Source organism: Bos taurus, chromosome 15 (assembly GCF_002263795.3).
Source record: "Bos taurus isolate L1 Dominette 01449 registration number 42190680 breed Hereford chromosome 15, ARS-UCD2.0, whole genome shotgun sequence".
Taxonomy (NCBI): domain Eukaryota; kingdom Metazoa; phylum Chordata; class Mammalia; order Artiodactyla; family Bovidae; genus Bos; species Bos taurus.
Window position 1 is genome coordinate 51875067 of NC_037342.1, and position 20611 is coordinate 51895677.

General features: G+C 46.9%; 1 protein-coding gene across 2 annotated transcripts in view; it reads right to left on the bottom strand.

The window, feature by feature from the left end:
* Positions 1-5643: 5643 nt before the first annotated feature.
* Positions 5644-20611, bottom strand: part of CLPB (caseinolytic mitochondrial matrix peptidase chaperone subunit B) — a 142252-nt gene continuing 127284 nt past the window's right edge. Inside the window, 9 exon segments of one of the 2 annotated variants that reach the window (NM_001015625.1) lie at positions 5644-5961; positions 6325-6429; positions 6519-6638; positions 6804-6877; positions 7645-7801; positions 12972-13133; positions 13499-13543; positions 19191-19246; positions 20468-20545. In NM_001015625.1, the coding sequence (NP_001015625.1) occupies positions 5713-5961; positions 6325-6429; positions 6519-6638; positions 6804-6877; positions 7645-7801; positions 12972-13133; positions 13499-13543; positions 19191-19246; positions 20468-20545 (1046 nt within the window). In that variant the 3' untranslated portion in view covers positions 5644-5712. 2 annotated transcript variants of the gene reach the window in all.

Below are 20611 nucleotides of genomic sequence, written 5' to 3' on the forward strand. Positions count from 1 at the left end.
GTGTCTCTTTTGCTGTCTTGCATACAGGGTTATCATTACCATCTTTCTAAATTCCATATATATGCGTTAGTATACTGTATTGGTGTTTTTTTCTGGCTTACTTCACTCTGTATAATCGGCTCCAGTTTCATCCACCTCATTAGAAGTGATTCAAATGTATTCTTTTTAATGGCTGAGTAATACTCCATTGTGTATATGTACCCCAGCTTTCTTATCCATTCATCTGCTGATGGACATCTAGTATATCAATTATATAGGTTCTTTCCAAGAACAATATCTTTTCATTTGTCAGATCATGTGCTATGCCCTTCAATATGATTTTCCTTTTTTGTTAAATTTATTCTTAGTATTTTATAATTGTGAACAGGTAATACATTAATAAGGTTCAAAATTCAATTTAAAATTATAAAAAATAGTTAATTTACCCTTCCATTGCTGTTTCCTCTCTACCCAATTATTCTCTCTTCCAGAGTTACTTTATGTATATGTGAGCAAATACATATACCTATTTATTTCAACTGTTAATGGAATACTTTTGTTGTTGTTTCTAGTTGATTATTGCTGGAATAGAAAAAAGCTATTGATTTTTGTACATTTATCTTTTATTCAGACACTTACCAAATTTCCACATTAATGCTAATAGGTTTTACTTAGAGCCTCTTAGATTTCCTAAACACACAGTCACATATCAGCAAAACAATTTATTATTTTCCAATACATATACCAATTATTCACTTTTATTGCCTAATTATTTTCAACTGAATTTTCAAATCAATGTTGACTGTTATTTCAGACTTTAATATTTACTATTGGTTTTTGATGAACAGTTTCTTTTCCTTTTACTTGGAGGTTTATCAAATCACACTTAAAGCTGTAAAATTCTGTCAAATGCTTTTTCAGTACATACTGATTAAATGTTTCTCATTTAAAAAATTTCATTCTGAAATAATTTTAGACTTATAGAAAAGCTGCAGAAACAATACAAAGAATTCCTGTATACCCTTCACTGATTTCCTCAGTGAGAATACTTGTGTTTAATTGCTCTGTATTTTTTTTTATGAGTGTAGGTGGCTCTGTGGTAAAGAATCTGGCTGCCCATGCAGGACACTCGGGTTTGATCCTTGGGTCAGGAAGATCCCCTGGTGAAGGGAGTGGCAACCCATTCTAGTATTCTTGCCTGGAAAATTCCATGGATGGAAGAGCCTGGCAGGGGGTCACAAAGAGCTGAACACGACTGAACGACTTAGCACACACACTTGTATACATACATATGTGTATGTATATAATTTAGTTTCTTGAAACATTTGCCAATTGTCTTTATCTTTAAATATTTCAATGTGTATTTTCTAAAAACAAGGATATCTTCATAAGAAATATTATCAAAATAAGAAAATGTTAATCTACAGACATTTAAATAATATTCATGTTCTTGAGATTAATATATTAGTAATATTTCCTGATATAGAAGCTTGTATTACCTTATGTAATAATGTTAATAATGTTAAAATAAACCTTATGTAATCATGTTATAAAGTTCAACTTAATTTTATTTGGAATTTTTACACCTATAGTCATAGATGAGATTACACTATGGCATTCTTTTTTGGCAGTTTATCGGGTTTGAGTATTAATACTACACTGCACTTTAAAAATCAACTGAGCATCTTTTAATCTTTTCCAATGATCTGAAGCAGTTTATACAGTAATTAAAAATCACACTGATATATTTTTTGGGTTGGGTTATGGCTAGTGTTATTAACTTTGTGATAATTCACTGAATTGCATAACTGTGATTTGTATACTTTTCCATATAAATTTTAAATAAAAAGTTTAAAGAGGAATCTTTTAAAAGGGTAAAATTGCAATCACTTTTCCAATTTCTTCTTTTGGTAATTAATTGGCTTATTCAAACTATATCTTGGGTTAGTATTTGCTAGGAAATGATCTATCTGCTCTGTTTTCAAAATTGTGGCCACAAGACTTACCTTAAAATTATTTAAAACTCTTCCATATATATGATTATGTCTGATGTTGTCCCCCTCCACTTTTCCCCTTTATCAGACTGAGAAAATCTATTTTATTGGTGTTTTCAAAAAGAATCATTTTCTACTGATCCTTTTTTTTTTTTTTTTTTTGCATTTCTACTTAACTTCAGGTTTTATCTTTTCTCCTATGGTTTAAATGTTTTTTTTTTTCTAAATTCCTAAAACAATCACTAAGCACCTTTGAATTTTTCCTTTTGAACAATGAAGGTATTTTACTTCCAAGTCCAGCCTCATGTATTTCTAGATACTCAGTAAGGTGTCTGGGGTCTTACTTTGCCCTCTCCTCTCAAGTTCTGCTGCCTGGCCACAAGCACATGACAAATGTTCGCTCCACGAACATAGGATACTGTTGTGTCCTGGGCCTCACTGTGAAGATCCGTGCTTGCTGCAGGGCCTACCCATCCATCCAAACACCTGGAGCAGCCATCATGTGAAGGCTCTGTGCCAGCTTCTATGAACAGGACAGTCAGTAGAACTGGGTATCTGCCCTCGTGGATCTTACACTCTAATGACAAAGGCAAACACAGAACAAGTAATGCAACTGAGCTAAGTCCTGTCGAGGATGCTGTGAAAGTATAAGGCAGGCGTCCAACACCACCTACAAGGCCCAGCTGAGTCTCTAGAAGTGATATTCAAGCTTCTTAGAATCGGAGGTCTACTCTGTCCCTTATTCTCTTCTCAGAAAGGTAGTCATTGGGTTTTCCTGTATAAAAGCTATCTGGTTTTCAGTTGTATGTCTGCTGGTCCTGGCCACAGCTGACTGAACCAAGAGACGGACAGCTGGGCATAAGAACTTTATCCAACAGGAGTGCTCTACACAGGATGGTCACTGACTGACTTAATTAGAGCCTCTATGGGAGTCTGAACAGAAAACAGAATGAGAGAAGAAACAGAAATAGCAGGAGAGGAAGAAGCAGAGAATGAATCGTAAAGTGCTAATAATAACGGCAAGCCCTGTGGTGTGGGGTTAGACTTGTAGGCATCAATATGGACTCATGGTTTTTAATAATATACAGATGGACAGATTAGTAATAAATTCAGCTGTGTGTGACACATGTGTTAACATATACACATATATTTATTTCCTAGCTTTGTGTGCTGAAAAGGCCTAGAAGCAATGATACTCCAGGAGCAATGAATATACCACCTTGGTTTCTAAGTACCATTCTCAAATAAGAGGCATCAGGAGTTGCTTAGAGAAATGGCTGAAGTCAGGGCTGGGACAAGAAAAGTGTAAGTAACCTTGGAACACCTTGTGGTGCCAGAAAATAAGGTAATACTAAAAAAATGATGGGGCAACATTGAAACAACACAGGAGCCAACTCAAGAGCTCCCAATGGCCAAATCTAGGCCATATGAGCAATGAAATAAATTCTATTAGTACTATTAGTAGGCTACAACCCATAGACTAAAACAAGTATTCATTAGTTTTTACTTATAGGTAAATTATTGAATAAATAAATGGGAGAAAACAGACAGCTGTTCCTTACAGAAGAATACCAATTAATACATATAGATGGAATAAGAAAACAATGTCATCATTAGGCAAATATAATATTAATGTTTGTTAAAAGCAAGAGCCGGTTGGGAAAATCCCCTGGAGAAGGAAATGGCAACCCACTCCAGTATTCTTGCTTGGAGAATCCCAAGGACATAGGAGCCTGGCAGGCTACAGTCCATGGGGTCACAAAGAGTTGGACATGACTGAGTGACTAACGCGTTTACATTTACATGATGGATGCTAAAATCAACGGGCAAAATTCTATGGATAAATAAGACATCTGTACAGTTTCTATCTTTCCATGAGATTCTTATTCATTTCAAAGAGAAAATTAGTAATCTTACAGTGGAGAACTGGTATACACAACCTCAGCAGGTATCACCTGCTCTGAGTTATAAGGATGGGCACAGCATCACTTGAGGGCTAGTCTTGCCCAAAATGGAGACCCTCAATCTAGCATGTGAAAACAGCAGACAAACTCAGATTAAGGGACACTCTACAAATTTAACTGACCTGGAGGTTTCAAAAGTGTCAAGATCATAAAATGCAAAGAAGGATGGAGGAACTGTCACAGGTTGAAGGAGATAAAGGAAACGCAACAAGACGCAACACGGGATCCTCGACTGGATTCTGGACCAGGAAAAGGACATCAGTGGGAAAAACGGCAAAATCTGAGTGCCTAGAGATGAGCTAGTAGTACCATATCTTGTTAATTTCCTGGTTTTAATAATTATAATTTAATAATTTTTAACAGATGGTTGATGAAGGGTGCATGGAATTCTACTATTGTGTGGTAATTTCCTGTAAGTCTAAAATTATTTCAGAACAAGCAGTAAAACAACAACAAAAAAAACTGCTACTAATAAATAAACAAAGAGTGGCAGTCACTGAGGTACAAAGCGGCAGACAGCTCCTTGAGGGGCTGGATGGTGCCTGTTGCAGCATCTGCTGGAGCCCATGTTCCAGCTTCCGGCTGCCCCCCACCCGCCGTGTCATGATATTCCTCCACCACTCGGGGGACTGTGATTCCTGTCCCCATTTTCTGCTTCCTGGAAGAGACTTTCTGACACCAAAGGAGGGTTTCCAAAGTGGCCCTTCAGGGGAGGCTGATGGCATGGTCCTCAATGGTGGCTACTGCAGATGGTTCCCAAGGATGTACGTACCAAGCCTTGCTGTGCCCTGCTAATTAAGCTGAGGCCGAACACGCCTGGTGTGTGGAAAGCCTTGGGGGATGGTGTGCAGTCCTCTGCTTAGTGACTAGCATGCAGACTGCATGAGGGAGCTGTCTATCCCATGTTCACTTAGCTAGGACCACAGTATAGATGGGGCTGAGGCAGACTCCATGGCCATCTGGGTACAGCCCAACCCAAGGATCCCTCCCCTTACAGTTCTCCACTGTCTATGTTGTTGGTCTCCTGCAAGAGGCCCTGCAGAGTTAAGCTTGCTTGGTCATTTGGTGCTTCTGTCCAGGCCCCGTGTAGGGTAGGGTAGTACCCAGCCTTCTTCCTAAAGATGCCCAATGCTGGCCTAGTTCCAAGGCTGGAGAGACGTGGTCTGGTCTGACCCCTGAACGTGGGGCAGGGAGGAATAGTAGCTACGACAGAGCAGTGGAAGGGGGAAGGGTTCCGAGAGTCCCTTCCCCTTGGAATTCTAGGGCATGGGAAAGAGGAAGCAATGGCTTAAATGCAGAAGCTCTGTGTCTGGGCCTCTGACTTCTCTGCTCCCTGTGGAGACATTCTGGGGACTCAGTAGCATGAGAGCCAGCAGAGGGTAGCAGGTCACAGCCTGGTCCCTGTCTTCTTCCAGCCAGATCTGTTCTCAGCTGCCATACTTCTGAGCTTCCAGAAAACATGATAAAGTTCCAGAGGCTCTGGGACATGAGGATCACGCTGAAGGACAGGGATGAGGGAACTCCCTCTTCTCCCTGCCATAAAGCAGACAGAGGAGCAGCTCCCCTCCCAGAGACCTAGGAGCACATGTGGGCCCCACAATGAAGGGGCTAGGGTGGGGCTGAGAAGGCATCTTCCAGGGGCTGTGAGGAGGTAACAGGCCTTAGGCTAGATGCAGAGGGGTGAGAAGCAGGAGGGGAAGGTAGGTCGGTCACCATGCCACAGCCAAGGGGGCTTTATTAGGTGTTGAGGGCACGTATGGGCAGGTAGGTAGACGCTAGAGGGTGTGGCACACCTTCTCAGGGTGGAGTGGTGCCTGGATGTCCAATTTGTGGGTCTTGCTGTCCTTATCGATGATCTCCAGCCGCAGCTTGGGGGGACGCCTCTCGGCCTGGGATGAGGACAGTTCAGGACTCCTGAGCAGCTGCTTGTCCGAGTCCTCCACAGTGATGCGCAGGGTGCAGCCCCCCGGCAGCAGGTCCTGCTCATAGGCAGCCGCCAGCTGGTTCACCACTCGGCGCTCCACCTGCAGGCGGTAGGGGAAGCTGTCGTCACTGCCAAAGCCTGGAGGCCCAGCTCTGTTACTTGCTGCCTGGGCAAGAACTTACTCAAAGCTTCAGTTTTTTCATCTGCAAAGGGCTAACAACATGAGCTTGCAGGATAGTACTAACAAGTCAGTAGTCAGTTTCTGAGGTTCCTAGCCCCAGTTCCCTGACGCTGGTAGGAGTTCAAACTCATTTCCCCTCTTGGACAGGGGTTTTACTTGATTATATTGTTTTTGGTTCTGAAGGGGCATCTGCTCTGGGTAAGGACAACCCCAGGCTGGGAGCCCAGCGAATGGGTCTAGGAGCAACAGAGAGGGAGGTGTGGAGGTCCTCTCAGGACTCACCTCATGCTTGATGGAGCGGGCGCCATAGTGCACATTGTAGCCTTCGACCAACACGTCTGCCACCTCACGGTCCCAGAGCAGAGTGATGTTGTGCCTTTGCTTAGCCTGGGACAGGTCAGACAGCAGCATGTCTGCATGTGGCCCAGGGCTTTCTAGATGTTCCGCCCCCACCCATGGGCAGTCCCTGCTCTTACTCTTTTGGCCCAGAAATTCAACTCCTTGTTGACGAGCTGGATGAGCTCCGAGTGGCAGAAGGGGAGGAAGTAGACGATCTCATTGATTCGTCCCAGAAACTCATCTCTCCGGAAGTGAGCCTGCAGGGCCAGGTTAGGGATGTGAGCTTAGTGACCCAGAGTGGGTAACGGAATTAGTGGACCCTACTGGGGAAGATATGGATGGGAGGGCTTCCACATCTTCACGATGGCTAAGGTGATCCCCTCCAACTCGAGGCTCCAGCGGGAAGGACAAGGAACTCTTACTTTTAGGATGGGGCGAATCACGTTTTCCTTGAAGTTCTTTGAGATGGTGATCTTGTCACTGATCTGGACGTCCCCTGTGGAGACAGAAACATAAACTGCCTGCTCCCTACACCTGGGACCTTTGGGAGCTGTGCTGCACCTTGGCTCCATGACAAGAGCCTGCTCTTGCCCCTGACAGTCTGTATGATCCTGGTCAACATCTTGTGCCCTCTGGGCTTCAGCCTTCTCATCACCTGCACAATCAGAGGACTGGACTGCATACTTCCCAGGCCCTTCCAGTGCTCATGTGCAGTAGGAATTACATGAAGGAGCGGAGGGGAGAGGAGAAGAGTCAGGACTGAGACTTGAGTCCTGAGTTGTAAGAAGGGGGCTGGAGAGTTCAATCCTAGACAGAAGGCTGATAGAAGCAGTGTCCACCCTGACACACTCCCCTTTCCAGCACTTTCCAGGGCCCACCCGTGCCCACCTCCAGGTTTCTGATCTGCCAGCCCCTTGCTGCACCAAAGTGTCCCTCCCTGTTAAGTGCACATCTCTTTAGTCCCCTGAGACCCTGGCCCTCCTCCTGGCCCCACACCTTGGGGTGGCTCTGTCCCTGCCTCTGTCTGGAGCCCTCCTGTTACCCGAGAGGCCTGGGGCTTTCTTGAGGAAGTAGGGGCACTGTTTGTTGGCCTCCCTCCACTATCTAGTTGGGTGCTTGGTATCTAGTCAGGGCCAGTGAGGGAGAGATGCCAGCCACGACCTTCATCTGACCCTGGGACCCCGATTCCATCCTTCCCCCGGAGCAGCGTGGCAGCCGTGTCACTTGACTGTTTGCCAAGAAAACGTGGGCCACGTGCCATACCAAGGTTCTCGGCAATCCGGTTACGGCTCATCTCCAAAGCTTCCTGCCTCAGCTGCAGCGCATGCTGTGCTATCTCGTCACTGGCCACGTTTGAGGTCATGATGAAGATGGCGTCCTTGCAGTCGATGGTCTTGCCTTTTCCATCTGTCAGCCGGCCCTGGGAAGGAATAGCAACTGCGTGGTCAGGGAGTGGTAAGGCCGGGCACCGCTTCCAGGAGGTCTCTCCAGAACCCTCTCCCCCTGGCAGTTAGCGCTCCCTCCTCTGGGGTGTCTGAGCACTGTTCTCACACCTTGGTTTCAGTGCTCACCTGCTGGGAGAGCCACCAGCTGAGACTGCATCTGCTGCCTGGCATCTCTCAGGGCACCCAGAAGCCAGTCTGACTGTATAAGCAGCCATCCAACACACTCTCCTGGAGGCCTGCTGTGGGTGGAGCTCTGTGTTGGGGCACTGGGGACTCACTGAGCCTGACAGCTCCAGTCTAGAGGAGTGAGGCCAGGAAACAAGCAGTTAGAATTCAGTGGGTTAGGCATTATGATAAAGGGAAGGCCAGGCTGCTATAGGAGGTCACAGCGTATTCTACAGGGCCACTGTGCAGACCAGATAAATGAACTGAAACAGGTATCATCTCTGCATCTTCAGAGCCATCCTCTGGCCTAAGATAAAAAATAATGTTCTTCCTTTAATCAACATGGGAAGTTGCCTTGGAATCTTTCGTTTTTTTCTAGAAGTGACACAGAAGAAAGCATCTTTACTAGACGCAAATGCACCAAGGAAAGAGAAAAGGGGCAACAATAAAGGGAAGAGACAGAAGAACTAGAAAAGTGTAGTTGTCCGGGGCCGTTCAGCTTAAGAGCGAGGAACTCCGCCCACTCAGCAAACCTCAAGGCTCTCATGGTACAACAGCACTTTGCAGTCATTTGTAAAGAAGCACAGGGGCTTTCCTAGTGGCTCAGTGGTAAAGAATCCACCTGCCAACACAGGAGATGTGAGTTTGATCTGGGTTGGGAAGATTCCTTGGAAAGAAAATGGCAACCCACTCGAGTATTCTTGCCTGGGAAATCCCATGGACAGAGGAGCCTGGTGGGCCACAGTCCACAGGGTTGCCAAAGTGTTGGACACGACTTAGCAACTAAAGAACAACAATGACATATAAAAGCAATAATCAATGCCCTGCTGAGAGGAACTGGTGGAGTCTGCTGTGATGGGCACCCACAGCCACCCCCAGGGCCCTACTCGGTACCTCTGTGAGGGCAGGGGCTGGGTCTTGTTCTCACTGGGTCTTAGAACAGTGCCTGGCATAGAGCAGCCCTCAGCACTTGCTTGCAGACTGTTTGAATCCTCACCACCCCTACAAAGAAACTAAGGCTCCAAGAGCTTAGTTTGTACAAGGTCTCAGAGCTGGAACACAGTCCAGCTGAGACTCTACTGAACAGGCTCACCCCAGCACCCCTGTCTTTCACTGTACACCAGGCTCCTGGGGCCATACCAACAATGTGGGATAAAGGAGGCTTTGTGAAATTTTCTTTCCTAAATAAAAACTTCTCAGAGTTCTTCTAAATTCAGTTTGCATCCTTTGATCCTGACTGGAGAGAAGCTAAGCTACTGGGTCAGGTGTGGGGAGAGGTAGACCTTCTTAGGAATTCACTGGGGCTGCAGACAAAGCATAGCTCCTGCCAATTCTGAGAGCATGGCTCCAGGGAGAGGTCACTGACAGCCTGAGGGGCCCTGCCCCAGGCCAGTGATGCGGGGCCCTACCCCAGCCTCAGGCAACCATTCCTTCTTAAGTATGTTCCTTTCCCTGGCTGCGAGGGCCTCACTCACGGTCAGCCCTTGCTTCTAAAGCAGATGCAAAGGCAGACTAGCCCTAGCTCTCAGAGGTAAAAGAAGAAAGGCATGTGCATTAACTGAGCACCTACTGTGTACTGGGCATGGTACCAAGTGCTCTTCTGCCTCACTTTACGCTGGCCCGTGGCACAGGCCTCTCAGGAAGTGTTAGCTCCAAGGGCGTCTATTCAAAGGGGACCTTGAGATCCAGTCGTGGTCATTCCCCCGTCCCAGCCTTGAGTGGGAAGAGGAGAAGGAAGGGTACAAGCAGATGTCCCTGAGCTTGGCCATTAGCTCCCCACTTCACCCCCTGCCTACGAGTTACGACACGACAGATCCACTGAGGGCAGTTCTAGTTTTGGGGACCAGGTCTGCGTGTGCGTGGATGACCCCGCTGTGTTCACAGTGCTCGTCCCTGAGGACTGAGTGCACACACGGCTATACTGGCCAGAGCAATAACCCGCGGCCATTCCGTTCTGAGAGATCAAAGCTCTGCTCATAACGGGGCCTGGGGATGGGTCCCTGGCGGGCCAGGGGAGCAGGTGCAGTGCATGACTGGCCCAAGGGTGACTTTCAGTGTTTGTGCCTCCTCCTCAGAGTCCTTGGCAATAAAATGTGTCCCAAAGAGGGAGCTGTGGCTGACCCGCCTCCCAACTGGAGTGCACGCATGCGGGTGAGGTGTGAATGCTCACTGCAGGGTCACAGGGGCTGCTTCCCCACTGGCCCCCCATTTCTGTCCTCGAAGGGAGGCACAGAGAGTGGGCTTCCTGGGACTTGTGCCCTGTGCTGTAGGTCTGGGGTCAACTGGGAAGTGAGCTGCATTAGCTCTGCTTGGTGACAGCTTTGCTAGGGCTCCCACTTTTCTGGGCCTAAGCTTGGGGGATCTGGGATGGGTGGATCTGGGGTGGGGGGCGCGAGTCTCTATGCCCCTTAGTCCTACTGATCCTAGGGCAGCACTCACCACAGTGGCTGAACTGCTTTTTGCTGCCTGTCTCCCCCTCACTCCCGAGCACTGAGGCAGGGGCTGTGTCTGTTCTGCCTGTTTCCCCTCTGCCTGCCTGCACTAAACCACACTCTTCTAATTTGCCTCCTACTCTCTGGCAATTCCCTCTGGGTCTTTGCGGAGAGGTCGCAAGCCTCGTCTCTGCTTACCAGACTCTCACCAGGTGAGAGCGCTCGTCCATTCCTGTGGCTTGTGACTCTTTCTGTGCTGAAGCACTCCTGAGTCTATTCCAGCACAGACCTCTCTTGCACTCCAGACAAGCAACTTCCTGGACATCTCCATCTGGCTGTATCCCAGGTATTTCATTTTCAACACTTCTGAACCTTAGCTCCTCACCTTCCTCAATCTGTTGCTCACATCTCTGTGTTCCCTGCCTCTGATAGGGGCAGAACCCATGGGTCAGGCCAGAGACACTTCCACTGGTCACCCTTGTCACCTCCCTGTCTCCTCACTTGGGAGTTCTCTCCATCCAATGGCCCTGCTGTAGAGCACGTCTCCCCAGCCCTCACTAGGACTCTTCAACAGTCTCCTCGCTGGTCCCTCTTCTTCCTTCTAGTCCATTTACTCACTGCTGCCTACAGGAGCTTTATAAAAGGAAAATTCAATCATGCTTTTCCCTTGCCTCAAGTCTTTGAAAGCTTCTTACTCTCCAGCAAATAAATCCACGCTCCTTTGCCTGAGATTCTAATCTGCCCCTGTCTATCTCACCCATCTACCTCCACCATTCTGTTCTCACCTTCCCTCGCAGTCGGGCAATTACTGAAAGGCTGCAGTCCTCTGGATGAAGCAGGCTGCCTCACGCCTCTCTGTGCCTACACACAAGGTGTCTACTGCCAACCCTAACATACTGAATTAAGTTAGTTGACGGGGTGTTTCCCCTGGTGCTGGGGGCTCTGAGAATGCCTGGAAAGACTAGGTACCTGGGAGTTATTATTTAAGCTGTGGGTTCTAGGAACTGGAGTGCCTGGGTTCAAACCCTCGATTTTCTCTTCCCAGCTGTGTGACCATGGATGAATCAGTTATCTCACTGTATCTCAGTTTCTACATTTGCCACACTGAGGTAGTAATAATGACTATCTTCATATGGTTATCGGGAAGATTAAAGGAGTTCATAAAACAGTGCCTTGCACATAAAGTACAAAAATGCCAACTTGATCGCATCCCTTTTCTACCTGATAGGGCAGGTTTGGGTCTCGTCCATAAGCTGTGTACCTGAATCCTATTAACAGTCTAGAATGGAGTTGGGGGAGTATCAGAGCACAGGTGTTGGAAACAGAATATGTGACCCTTGAAGGACTGGCCTTCATTCCTCAGTAGGAGTTCTCAGGATAGGGAGCAGATAAGAGCCTAGGAGGAGGGCAATAAAACTGGGGCAGCCAAGGATGCTGGGCTCGGAGGGGAAGCCAGTGAGTGGGCAGCTGTGGGGACACTTGGATCTGGCTCTGGCTGGCTTGGTACCTGGTGTGCTATTTGGTCCAGGGGTATCCATTCCTGTATCTCATCAGCGAACCTGTGAGATTTTGAGAAGCAAACCCCTTTCCATTTTCCCAGGGCTGGATGGGGCTGAGTGGAAAGGCGGGCTGGACTCGGTCTGCCCATGTGCTGGCTAACACAGCCTCTGCATGGGAGCAGAAGGAAGGCCTCACCTGGAACAGGTGGATGTCAGCCCCTCCCCTGACAGTAAGCCCTCCCTCCCCTGCTCAAGATAAGGAGAGGTAGAGCGGGGAGACCTGGGCTCTGGGACCAGATGTATCTTGAGACCATTTATGGCTCCTCTGGCCTTGTGCTCTGTGGCCTTGTGCAAGTCATTTACAACCTCTTGAACTTGTTTCTACATCTGTTATAAAAGGTTACTACCTTGCCTGGCTATTGTGATGATTAGCAATAAAGTCTGTAACATCTTTAGCACAAGCCTACTGCATAGACTGCTGAATAAAAGGAAGCTGTTCTCATCTAGAGCTCACTCGGTCAGTTGAGAGGGAGACTGTTCTCGTTTGTGATGAGCCGGGAGCTGTTCAGAAGAAGAACACTCCATAAGCCAGGGCACCACCATTCCATCATCACTGCAATGGTCACAGACAGCAGTAACATTACTAACATTTTAAAGAACTGGTGAAGATGATGGAAGGAAGGAGCAGGAGCCGTCTGAGTGAGATTCTTGGAGCTTACTGGATCCAGCCTCCCTGTTTTTCACATGAGGTTCCTAGAGATGGAGCTGAGCTGGAACTAAAAATTCAGGTCTCACTCTCTCCTGGCACTTCTGCCCCATTCTCTCTTTAAAAGGGACCTGGGCAGCCACAACATTTCAACTTTTGGGCCCTGCTTGTTTTTCCTAGAGTGCCCAGTCTGGGCCCTGGTCCAGAGAAGGGGTGAAGCCACATCTGCTAACTGAGAAGCAGGAACTTGATGAACGACTGACTCCGGATCCACAGGTCCTGCTGCTCATAGCCCCCTCATACCTACAGGTGTCCCCCAGCCAAACCCAGCCCCATGACTCACCTCATCAAACAGCTGCAGCATGATGGTGAGCACATCTGGGTGGGCTTTGTCTACCTCATCAAAGAGCACCACGGCGTTGGGGCACTGCTTCAGCTTCTTGGTCAGCTGGCCACCCTCCTCGTGGCCAATGTAGCCTGGTGGGGACCCGATGAACTTGGCTACCTGGCGGAAGGAGAGAATTAAGTTAGGCAGGCCTTTCCATCCTTTCAGTTTCCAATACGGGGCATGCACGGTAAGCTGGCTTTGTATACTGTTAAGACTGCCTGTTTCAACAAGGTGAGGTTATCTCTTGGGGTGGAAGGAATCTTGCTGTGATAGGAGAGCAGTTGGATCTCTTCTATGTTTATTCTTCAGAGCAAATCCTATGCAAAACAGATGGACCCCATTGTGTACATATGTCCCCAAAGGACAAATTCCAAGGCTGCTGTAATTATCTCAGGCTTGAATGACAAGTCACATCAAAATACCCAGGCAGAGTCATGTTGACAGGCTTTCCAAACCAGACTTCCCCAAGGACTCTCACTCACCTCATGCCGCTCCTGGAACTCAGACATGTCTAGCCTGATGAAACCCTGTGTGGAAACAAGCACGAGTCCATTTGAAGGTAGGAAGGCAGAGGGAAGGGCGGAGGAGGAGAGCATCTCAAATATCTTCTGGGCTTTCAAGCCACACCAAGCCAAGATCTTCTATCACGTTCTCATGACAGTGTTTTCTGGCTCCTTGTCTCCTTTTCTGTCCACTCATCCCCTAAATGATTCCCTCACTCCCTACCTTAATAAATCCAAGTCACGTCCCTGCCCTTAAACTGGCCTGGAAAGTCTTTTTTTTCCAGGCTTCTACTAGGCCTGATCACCGCATCATCCACTTATCACACATTTCCTGAAGGCGTCCTGTGTGTGCTGAGCACTAGAGCTATGTATGTCTCTGTCCTCTAGGAGCACCGGAGTGGGACAGGCTGACATAGACAAAGTCAGCCACCACCAGCGTGGACCATGATGAGATGGAGGGGAGCAACAAACACCCAGACAGCTCCATGGTGTCCTCCACTCTGCAAGTCTACATAGGCACAAGTCCCTTTGCTTTAGTTTTCTTCTATTTTTCAAAGAGTATAGTTGATTTGCAAAGCTGTTAGTTTCAAGGGTACAGCAAAGTGACTCAGTTATACCCACACACAAAGACACACATATATTCTTTTTCAGATTCTTGTCCATTACAGGTTATTACAAGACATTGAATATGGTTCCCTGTGCTATACAGTAGGTCCTTATTGTTTATCTTTTTTATGCATAGTAGTGTGTATCTGTGGAGAAGGCAATGGCACCCCACTCCAGTACTCTTGCCTGGAAAATCCCATGGACGGAGGAGCCTGGTGGGTTACTGTCCATGGGGTCACGAAGAGTCGGACACGACTGAGTGGCTTCACTTTGACTTTTCACTTTCATGCATTTGAGAAGGAAATGGCAACCCACTCCAGTGTTCTTGCCTGGAGAATCCCAGGGACGGGGAAGCCTGATGGGCTGCCGTCTACGGGGTCGCACAGAGTTGGACACGACTGAAGCGACTTAGCAGCAGCAGCAGCAGTGTATATCTGTTAATTAACTGTTAATTTATCTGCTCCCCATTTCCCCTTTGGTAACTACAAGTTTGTTTTCTGCCTGTGAATCTATTTCTATTGTGTAAATAAGGTCATTTGTATCACTTTTTAGGCTGCACAGATAAATGATATCACATGATTTTTGTCTTTCTCTGACTTACTTTATATAGTTTGATAATTTCTAGGTCTATCCATGTTGCTGCAAATGGCATTATTTCATTCTTTTTGATGGCTTAATAATATTCCAACCTCCCTCCCCATCCATTCCTCCACTGATGGACATTTAGGTTGTTACCATGTCCTGGCTATTGTAAGTACTGCTGCTATGAACACTGGGGTACATGTATCTTTTTGAATTAGAATTTTCATCATCTTCAGATATATGCCCAAGAGTAGGACTGCTGGATTATATAACTCTAGCTTTTTTTAAAAAAAAGAATCACCATACTGTTTTCTAGAGTGGCTGCACCAATTTACATTCCCACCAACAATGAAGGAGGGTTCCCTTTTCTCTACACCCTAGTTTACTTTTCTTTTAAACTAATAAATCTGATTTATTTACATGTTTCCACGTCATTCAAGTGCTCTCCACAACACTGCTTGCAGCCCTTCTCTCTCCACGGTTGGGCCTAGGGGTGCTTTCCAAGGGAGGTGGCCTCCTGGGTGAGGCCCTACCATAATCAGGCCCAGGGATAGAATACTGTCTCGAGTGGGATTTGCGAGTTAACACAAGCAGAATGCCTTCTCCTTTTTATGAAGAGCTTAGGTTTTTTGAACCTAAGGGTTTTATGAACACCCTATAACTTAGGGTGTTATAAGGGGATTCAGAGGTACCCTGTCTCTCCACCCAGATAAGGGTTCCCCAGAGACTCCTCAGGTTCCTCTCCTACTGGCACCCACTGACTACACTTCTCTTGAGAGCTGAGGAACAGCGGGTGCCAAGACCTGAGAGGGAGGTATTAATGGCTATATCTGAAATGCAGGCCATACTGCAGTTCAGCTGCTGGTCAGAAATTCAGTCTGTGAAGTATTCTAGTTTTCTCTGTCCTGTCACTCTGTATCTGAGGTATAGGGCGGCAGAAAGAGCCCTGGACTCGGCTTCCAACCCCAGTTCTCCACTGTCTGTGGCCTTGACCAGGCTGCCTCCCCTTTTAGAGGTGCTGTTTCTTCACCCTACGTCCTCTCCCTGTTTCACCAGAGGCCTGAGGACAGGCCCTAACCCAAGAGGTGGGAAAGACCCCGGAGAAATTCTTAAGGCCATGTGGGGTGATCACTGCTATCAAGGATGAAGCATTAGCCAGTAAGCATCTTCACAGGGCCCCAGGCAGCTTGGCCAAGAGAGACATAGGCTTCAGGGAGGGTAGGAAGAGAGACATGCGGAAGCTGGGAGTGCTGGAAGCAATGGGCTGGAAGCCATGAGATGGGCATCTGATAACAGCTGAGACTCACTGAGTGCTTACTATGTGTTTGGCAATGTTCTAAGCAAGCTAGAACCCACGTTCTAAAGGGCTTAGAACATGAGTAAGTCTAAGAGATAAGTACTATTACCATCCCCACCTTATAGATGAGAAGACTGTCACGGATTAAAGTAATTTGCCCAGGGTCTCAAACAGACAATCTGGCTCCAAGTCTGTGCTCTTAGCCTCTATACTCTGTTGTTTCATATGTCCCACTCCCTCAATCAGCTGGGCTTTTGGCATCTTCATCTTAAGGGTTCTGAGTTTTGTGCCCAGAACCAGTGTCAATCAATGTCCTACGATAAGAGGGAGTATAGACTTCAGTGCTTACTTACTCTTATGTCAAGTTACTAAGTTCTTCTACTGATTTGCTAAATAACTCTGAACAAATCTCAGGGCTTGATTTTCTTAGCAGGAATAATTTTGGTTTCACATGATCTTAGCTTAGGGTTATCTAGAAGTGAGGCAACAATAATAACAACAGTGAAAGTGAAAGTGAAGTTGCTCAGTCCTGTCGAACTCTTTGCAACCCCATGGACTGTAGCCTACCAGGCTCCTAAGTCCATGGGATTTTCCAGGCAAGAATACTGGAGTGGGTTGTCATTTCCTTCTCCAGGGGATCTTTCAGACCCAGGGATCGAACCCGGGTCTCCAGCATTGCAGTCAGACGCTTTACCGTCTGAGCTACCAAGGAAGCCAGTAATAATAATGGTATCCAACATGTATTGATTGCTTACTAATGTGCCAAGAATAGTGTACAGCATTTTACATCATTATCTCACTTAACCTTCATGATAATTCACTGAGATAGGTACCATTATTGCACCCATTTTACAGATGAGGAAACTGATGTAAACAGAGATCTCAGCCAACTCCACAGAGTAGTTTAGAGCTGAACTCAGATCCCTGCTCTTGATCCCTTCATCATACTATAACTGTGGTCTTTAGAGCTCCACCACCCTATCTCAGGATGAAATCACAGGATGCAGTTAAGGTTTTTTTCTCAAGGATTATTAACTCTAATAATGGAAGTTAACAAAGCTGCTCAATTTGGGAAAAACAGTGGAGTTTAATAAGAGGAAAAACAAAAACAAAAAACTCATAGGAGGTCTGATAAAGAAATTATAAAAATGTGCAAACAGGGATTTCTCTGGCAGTCCAGTGGTTAAGACTTCATATATCCACTGCAGGGGGGCATGGGATCAATTCCTGGTTAGAGAACAAATATCCCATATGCTGTGTGGTGTTGCCGAAACAAGAAAAAAGTGCAAACAAGTCTTTGTGAGGTAGCCAAGTCTGGAGGTATCAGTGACTCTTTTCAAATGAGGAAACTAAGGTACAAGAAAGCCAGAGCTTGAATTCAAGTCCCTGACTCCCAGGCCAGTGCTTGTTCACTGAGTGAGCCCTCCTTTACACTGGGGCCTGTAGATGACACTCCCCACACATCAGTCCTTGGATCCTGGCAACATCAGGTATCCTGGTTAGACAAGCTTACAGTTCAGAACCCTCAGATTATAAAGGCATGTTTCAAACATGCCTGTTACATGGCCAGATAATGTCCGTGCTAAACACAGATGTTGTAATGAGTTGATCCACAGGGCTGGTCAAAGTAGGAGTTTTATAAAAGTACCAACTCTGATTTAAAAATATATGGATGATTATATTCTCACGCCCCTCGTCTCCCTATGTGACACAAGGACAAGAAGGACAGGTTTATAATCTAGTCTTCTCTTGCAGCAGAGAACAGTTTTGAGAGAATAGCTGACAGACTGGATTCTCATTTTACTTCTTCGCCTAATAGGAGCCCTTAACGTTGCAGGGTCTCAGTATTCTCATCTGAAAAGTGGTTCTAATTTGGCATTTAAGCTATTTTCCTTGTAAAATCAAATAAGACAGTAGATGGGAGTGCTGTGAAAGGATGGAGTGATGGATAAATATGAGACAAGGGATCAGGTACTTGATGGGTGTTAGAGCCTGAGCTCGCTGTGATTCACAGTATTTCACTTGATGCTCACAGTAATCTTAGACACAGGACTGATTAGCTTTATTTGAGGCAATAGCTGAAACTTGGAGGGGTAAAGCAACATGCCTAGGGCCAGCAGAACCTGCGCCAAGGAATGGCTGACTCCAGAGCCTGGATCACCCAGCCCACTATCTCCAAGGGGAGAGGGTGGTAGGCACTTCCGTCTCCTGGGTGAAGCATGCACTGAAGGATGCCATCGTCAGCTTTCAGGACACCCTTCACAAGTTGAAATCTGCCTCTCGTTTAGATGCTCCAACTGAAAAAAGACTTGCATCGTCCATCTTTTATCAAGCCCTTTCTCCTTTCTACACCAGCAAGTCAGCAGATACTTTCCTTCTACTTCCACTGTTTATGAAGACATATTAAGACAGCTTGGATAAGGAGATTATAATTTGTAATTAAATATTAACCTTTCTGACAGTATTAAAATTAAACCACTCAGAATTCTTCATCCCTAATCAGGTGGTTCCTGCCCGTAACTACATCTTCTCTAATAGTCTCACTAGTTTATGGCCCTTTCCAGAGTGCTAATTGTTTCAATCGCTGCCAACCTGATGAATTGGCCTAAAAAAGCCGTTTCAGTTGGAACATATTAGCATGCCGTGTGCTGCTTCTTGCCTGCCTGCCTGCCTGTCGAGTGGGTCTGCCCTGGCTTTGGGTGAGGCAGCTCATAGCTACTGGCACAGTCAGCAGAAGGGACCATGGACACAGCTCAGGAGGACACAGCCTCAGCTACCTTGTTTTCTGTGGCTGCCAGGCCCTCAGAGAGGTGGTGAAGGGGGAGCCAGGCCACAACAGGACAGGAGTTGGCCAGGACTCTGTTGCTGGCAGAGTTCTAGGCAGTTCCTTATTGCCTCAGCTAGGGAGGCTTTCCACAGAAATTAGGCAAGGGTACCCAGGGTTGTGGGCAACCTGCAACGCCTCCAGACTGGGAAGCTAGGAGGAAGAGAAATGTCTGGTTTTAAGTTGAAATGTTTCTACAGTCTCCAAGGACTGCTCTGACATTTTTCTCTGTGTGAAACAATTTCTTGTCAGCCTTAGTAAGTCAAACTGAGCAGGTCTCGGAAAGCCAGAGTCTGAACAAGGGGATGGACACTTTGCGAGCTCTCCATGGCCTGCCAATTGCGCCTAGTTCCAGCCCTTACCTTTTTGGCATCTTTGTGCATATATTTAGCTGTCTGCTTGGCCAGTTCTGTTTTTCCTAGTAGAAGGAAAAGAGAAGTATTGGGTTAGGAGATGACTATCTCCTGGAATGAAAGAATATTAGAAATATTAGAATATTAGAAATGCATGGATGCTGGAAATAATACATGTTATAGAAGGGAACAGAACAGAAAGGGTGACTCTCAAAGTCACCAAGGGAAAACTGATGGTAAATCTGGGACCAGAATCAGAGTCTGCATTGTATCTTGATTTTTCTGTTGGTGGGGACTGAAACTTTTTCTCTATGGTAGCATCTAAAAGTGGGAGGTTGTCTCATACAATCCAGAGCCATCTTGTCCTTCGAATCCCAGCACAAACCTTGCTTTCCCTAGAAGCACCTTGACTCCCTGGCTCATTGTACTGTCTCTCTCTGGACTTCCATGGTCCTGCCATCTAAGCTAGGCCCTGGAGCCACAAGGCCAAAGAGAGGCTGGGAGAGGATAGAAGCCACCCCTCCCTGGCTTTACAGCTTTATTTTGTAACATAAAGAAAGGATGACGATACCAAAGTGATGGCTCTGAAGGGCCATTTGGTATGATGGTCAAGTCTTTGGAAGTCACTGCCTGTCTAGTATGGCTCAAGGTCTATGGTATAGTGTGAAGTGATGGTAACCCTTTGGGACCCTACATCAGAGGCAGCATCCATGAAGATGCTGAGGGGGAAGAGGAAGCTACAAATGCATGTAATTCCCCATAAAGACAATGGGAGGGCAGCGATGTGGGACTGTGAGGGTGGAGAGTGAGAGGGTGAGAACACTTCAGATAATCCAGCCCAACTGGCTATAAAAATCCCCAACCAACTTCACTGCAACCAGTTCTGCTATGCACTTAACACTGTGCTGACCATCAGTGGCTTTCTTTAGCTTCCTAGAGGGTTCTGGCCCAGGCTACACTAGATAAGGCTGGTGCCCTGGGCAGTGGAGGTAGTTCAACTACTCCTACAGGGCAGCGTCTGGGGTTGCAGAGTGGCTGGACCAGGACTAACAGGCCCCCAAGGGCCTAGCCCTCCTGGTGAATCAGGCCCTGCACCACAGCTTCCAGAGGGAGAGGCATAATTCCAGCTGTTTCAACGTGACAGATGATCCTCTGCTGGCTCTGTAATTCGAAGGCAGTTGTTTTGGGAACTGGAGTTGAACTAGAAGAGGGTCGTGTGACTCTGGCCCATAGCAGCTGGGGCTCCCCCAGCTCTCTTCCCCACAGGCTGATCTACTCCCTGTTACCTATTCCAGATGATCCCAAGAAGAGGAAGACCAGGGGGTGTTCTTCGTCGTACCAGCCATTCTCCTTCCTCCGGATCGCTATGGCCAAACACACAAGACGGGAGGACAGGGAGGGAGGCAGATAAATCAATGACACAAAAGGCA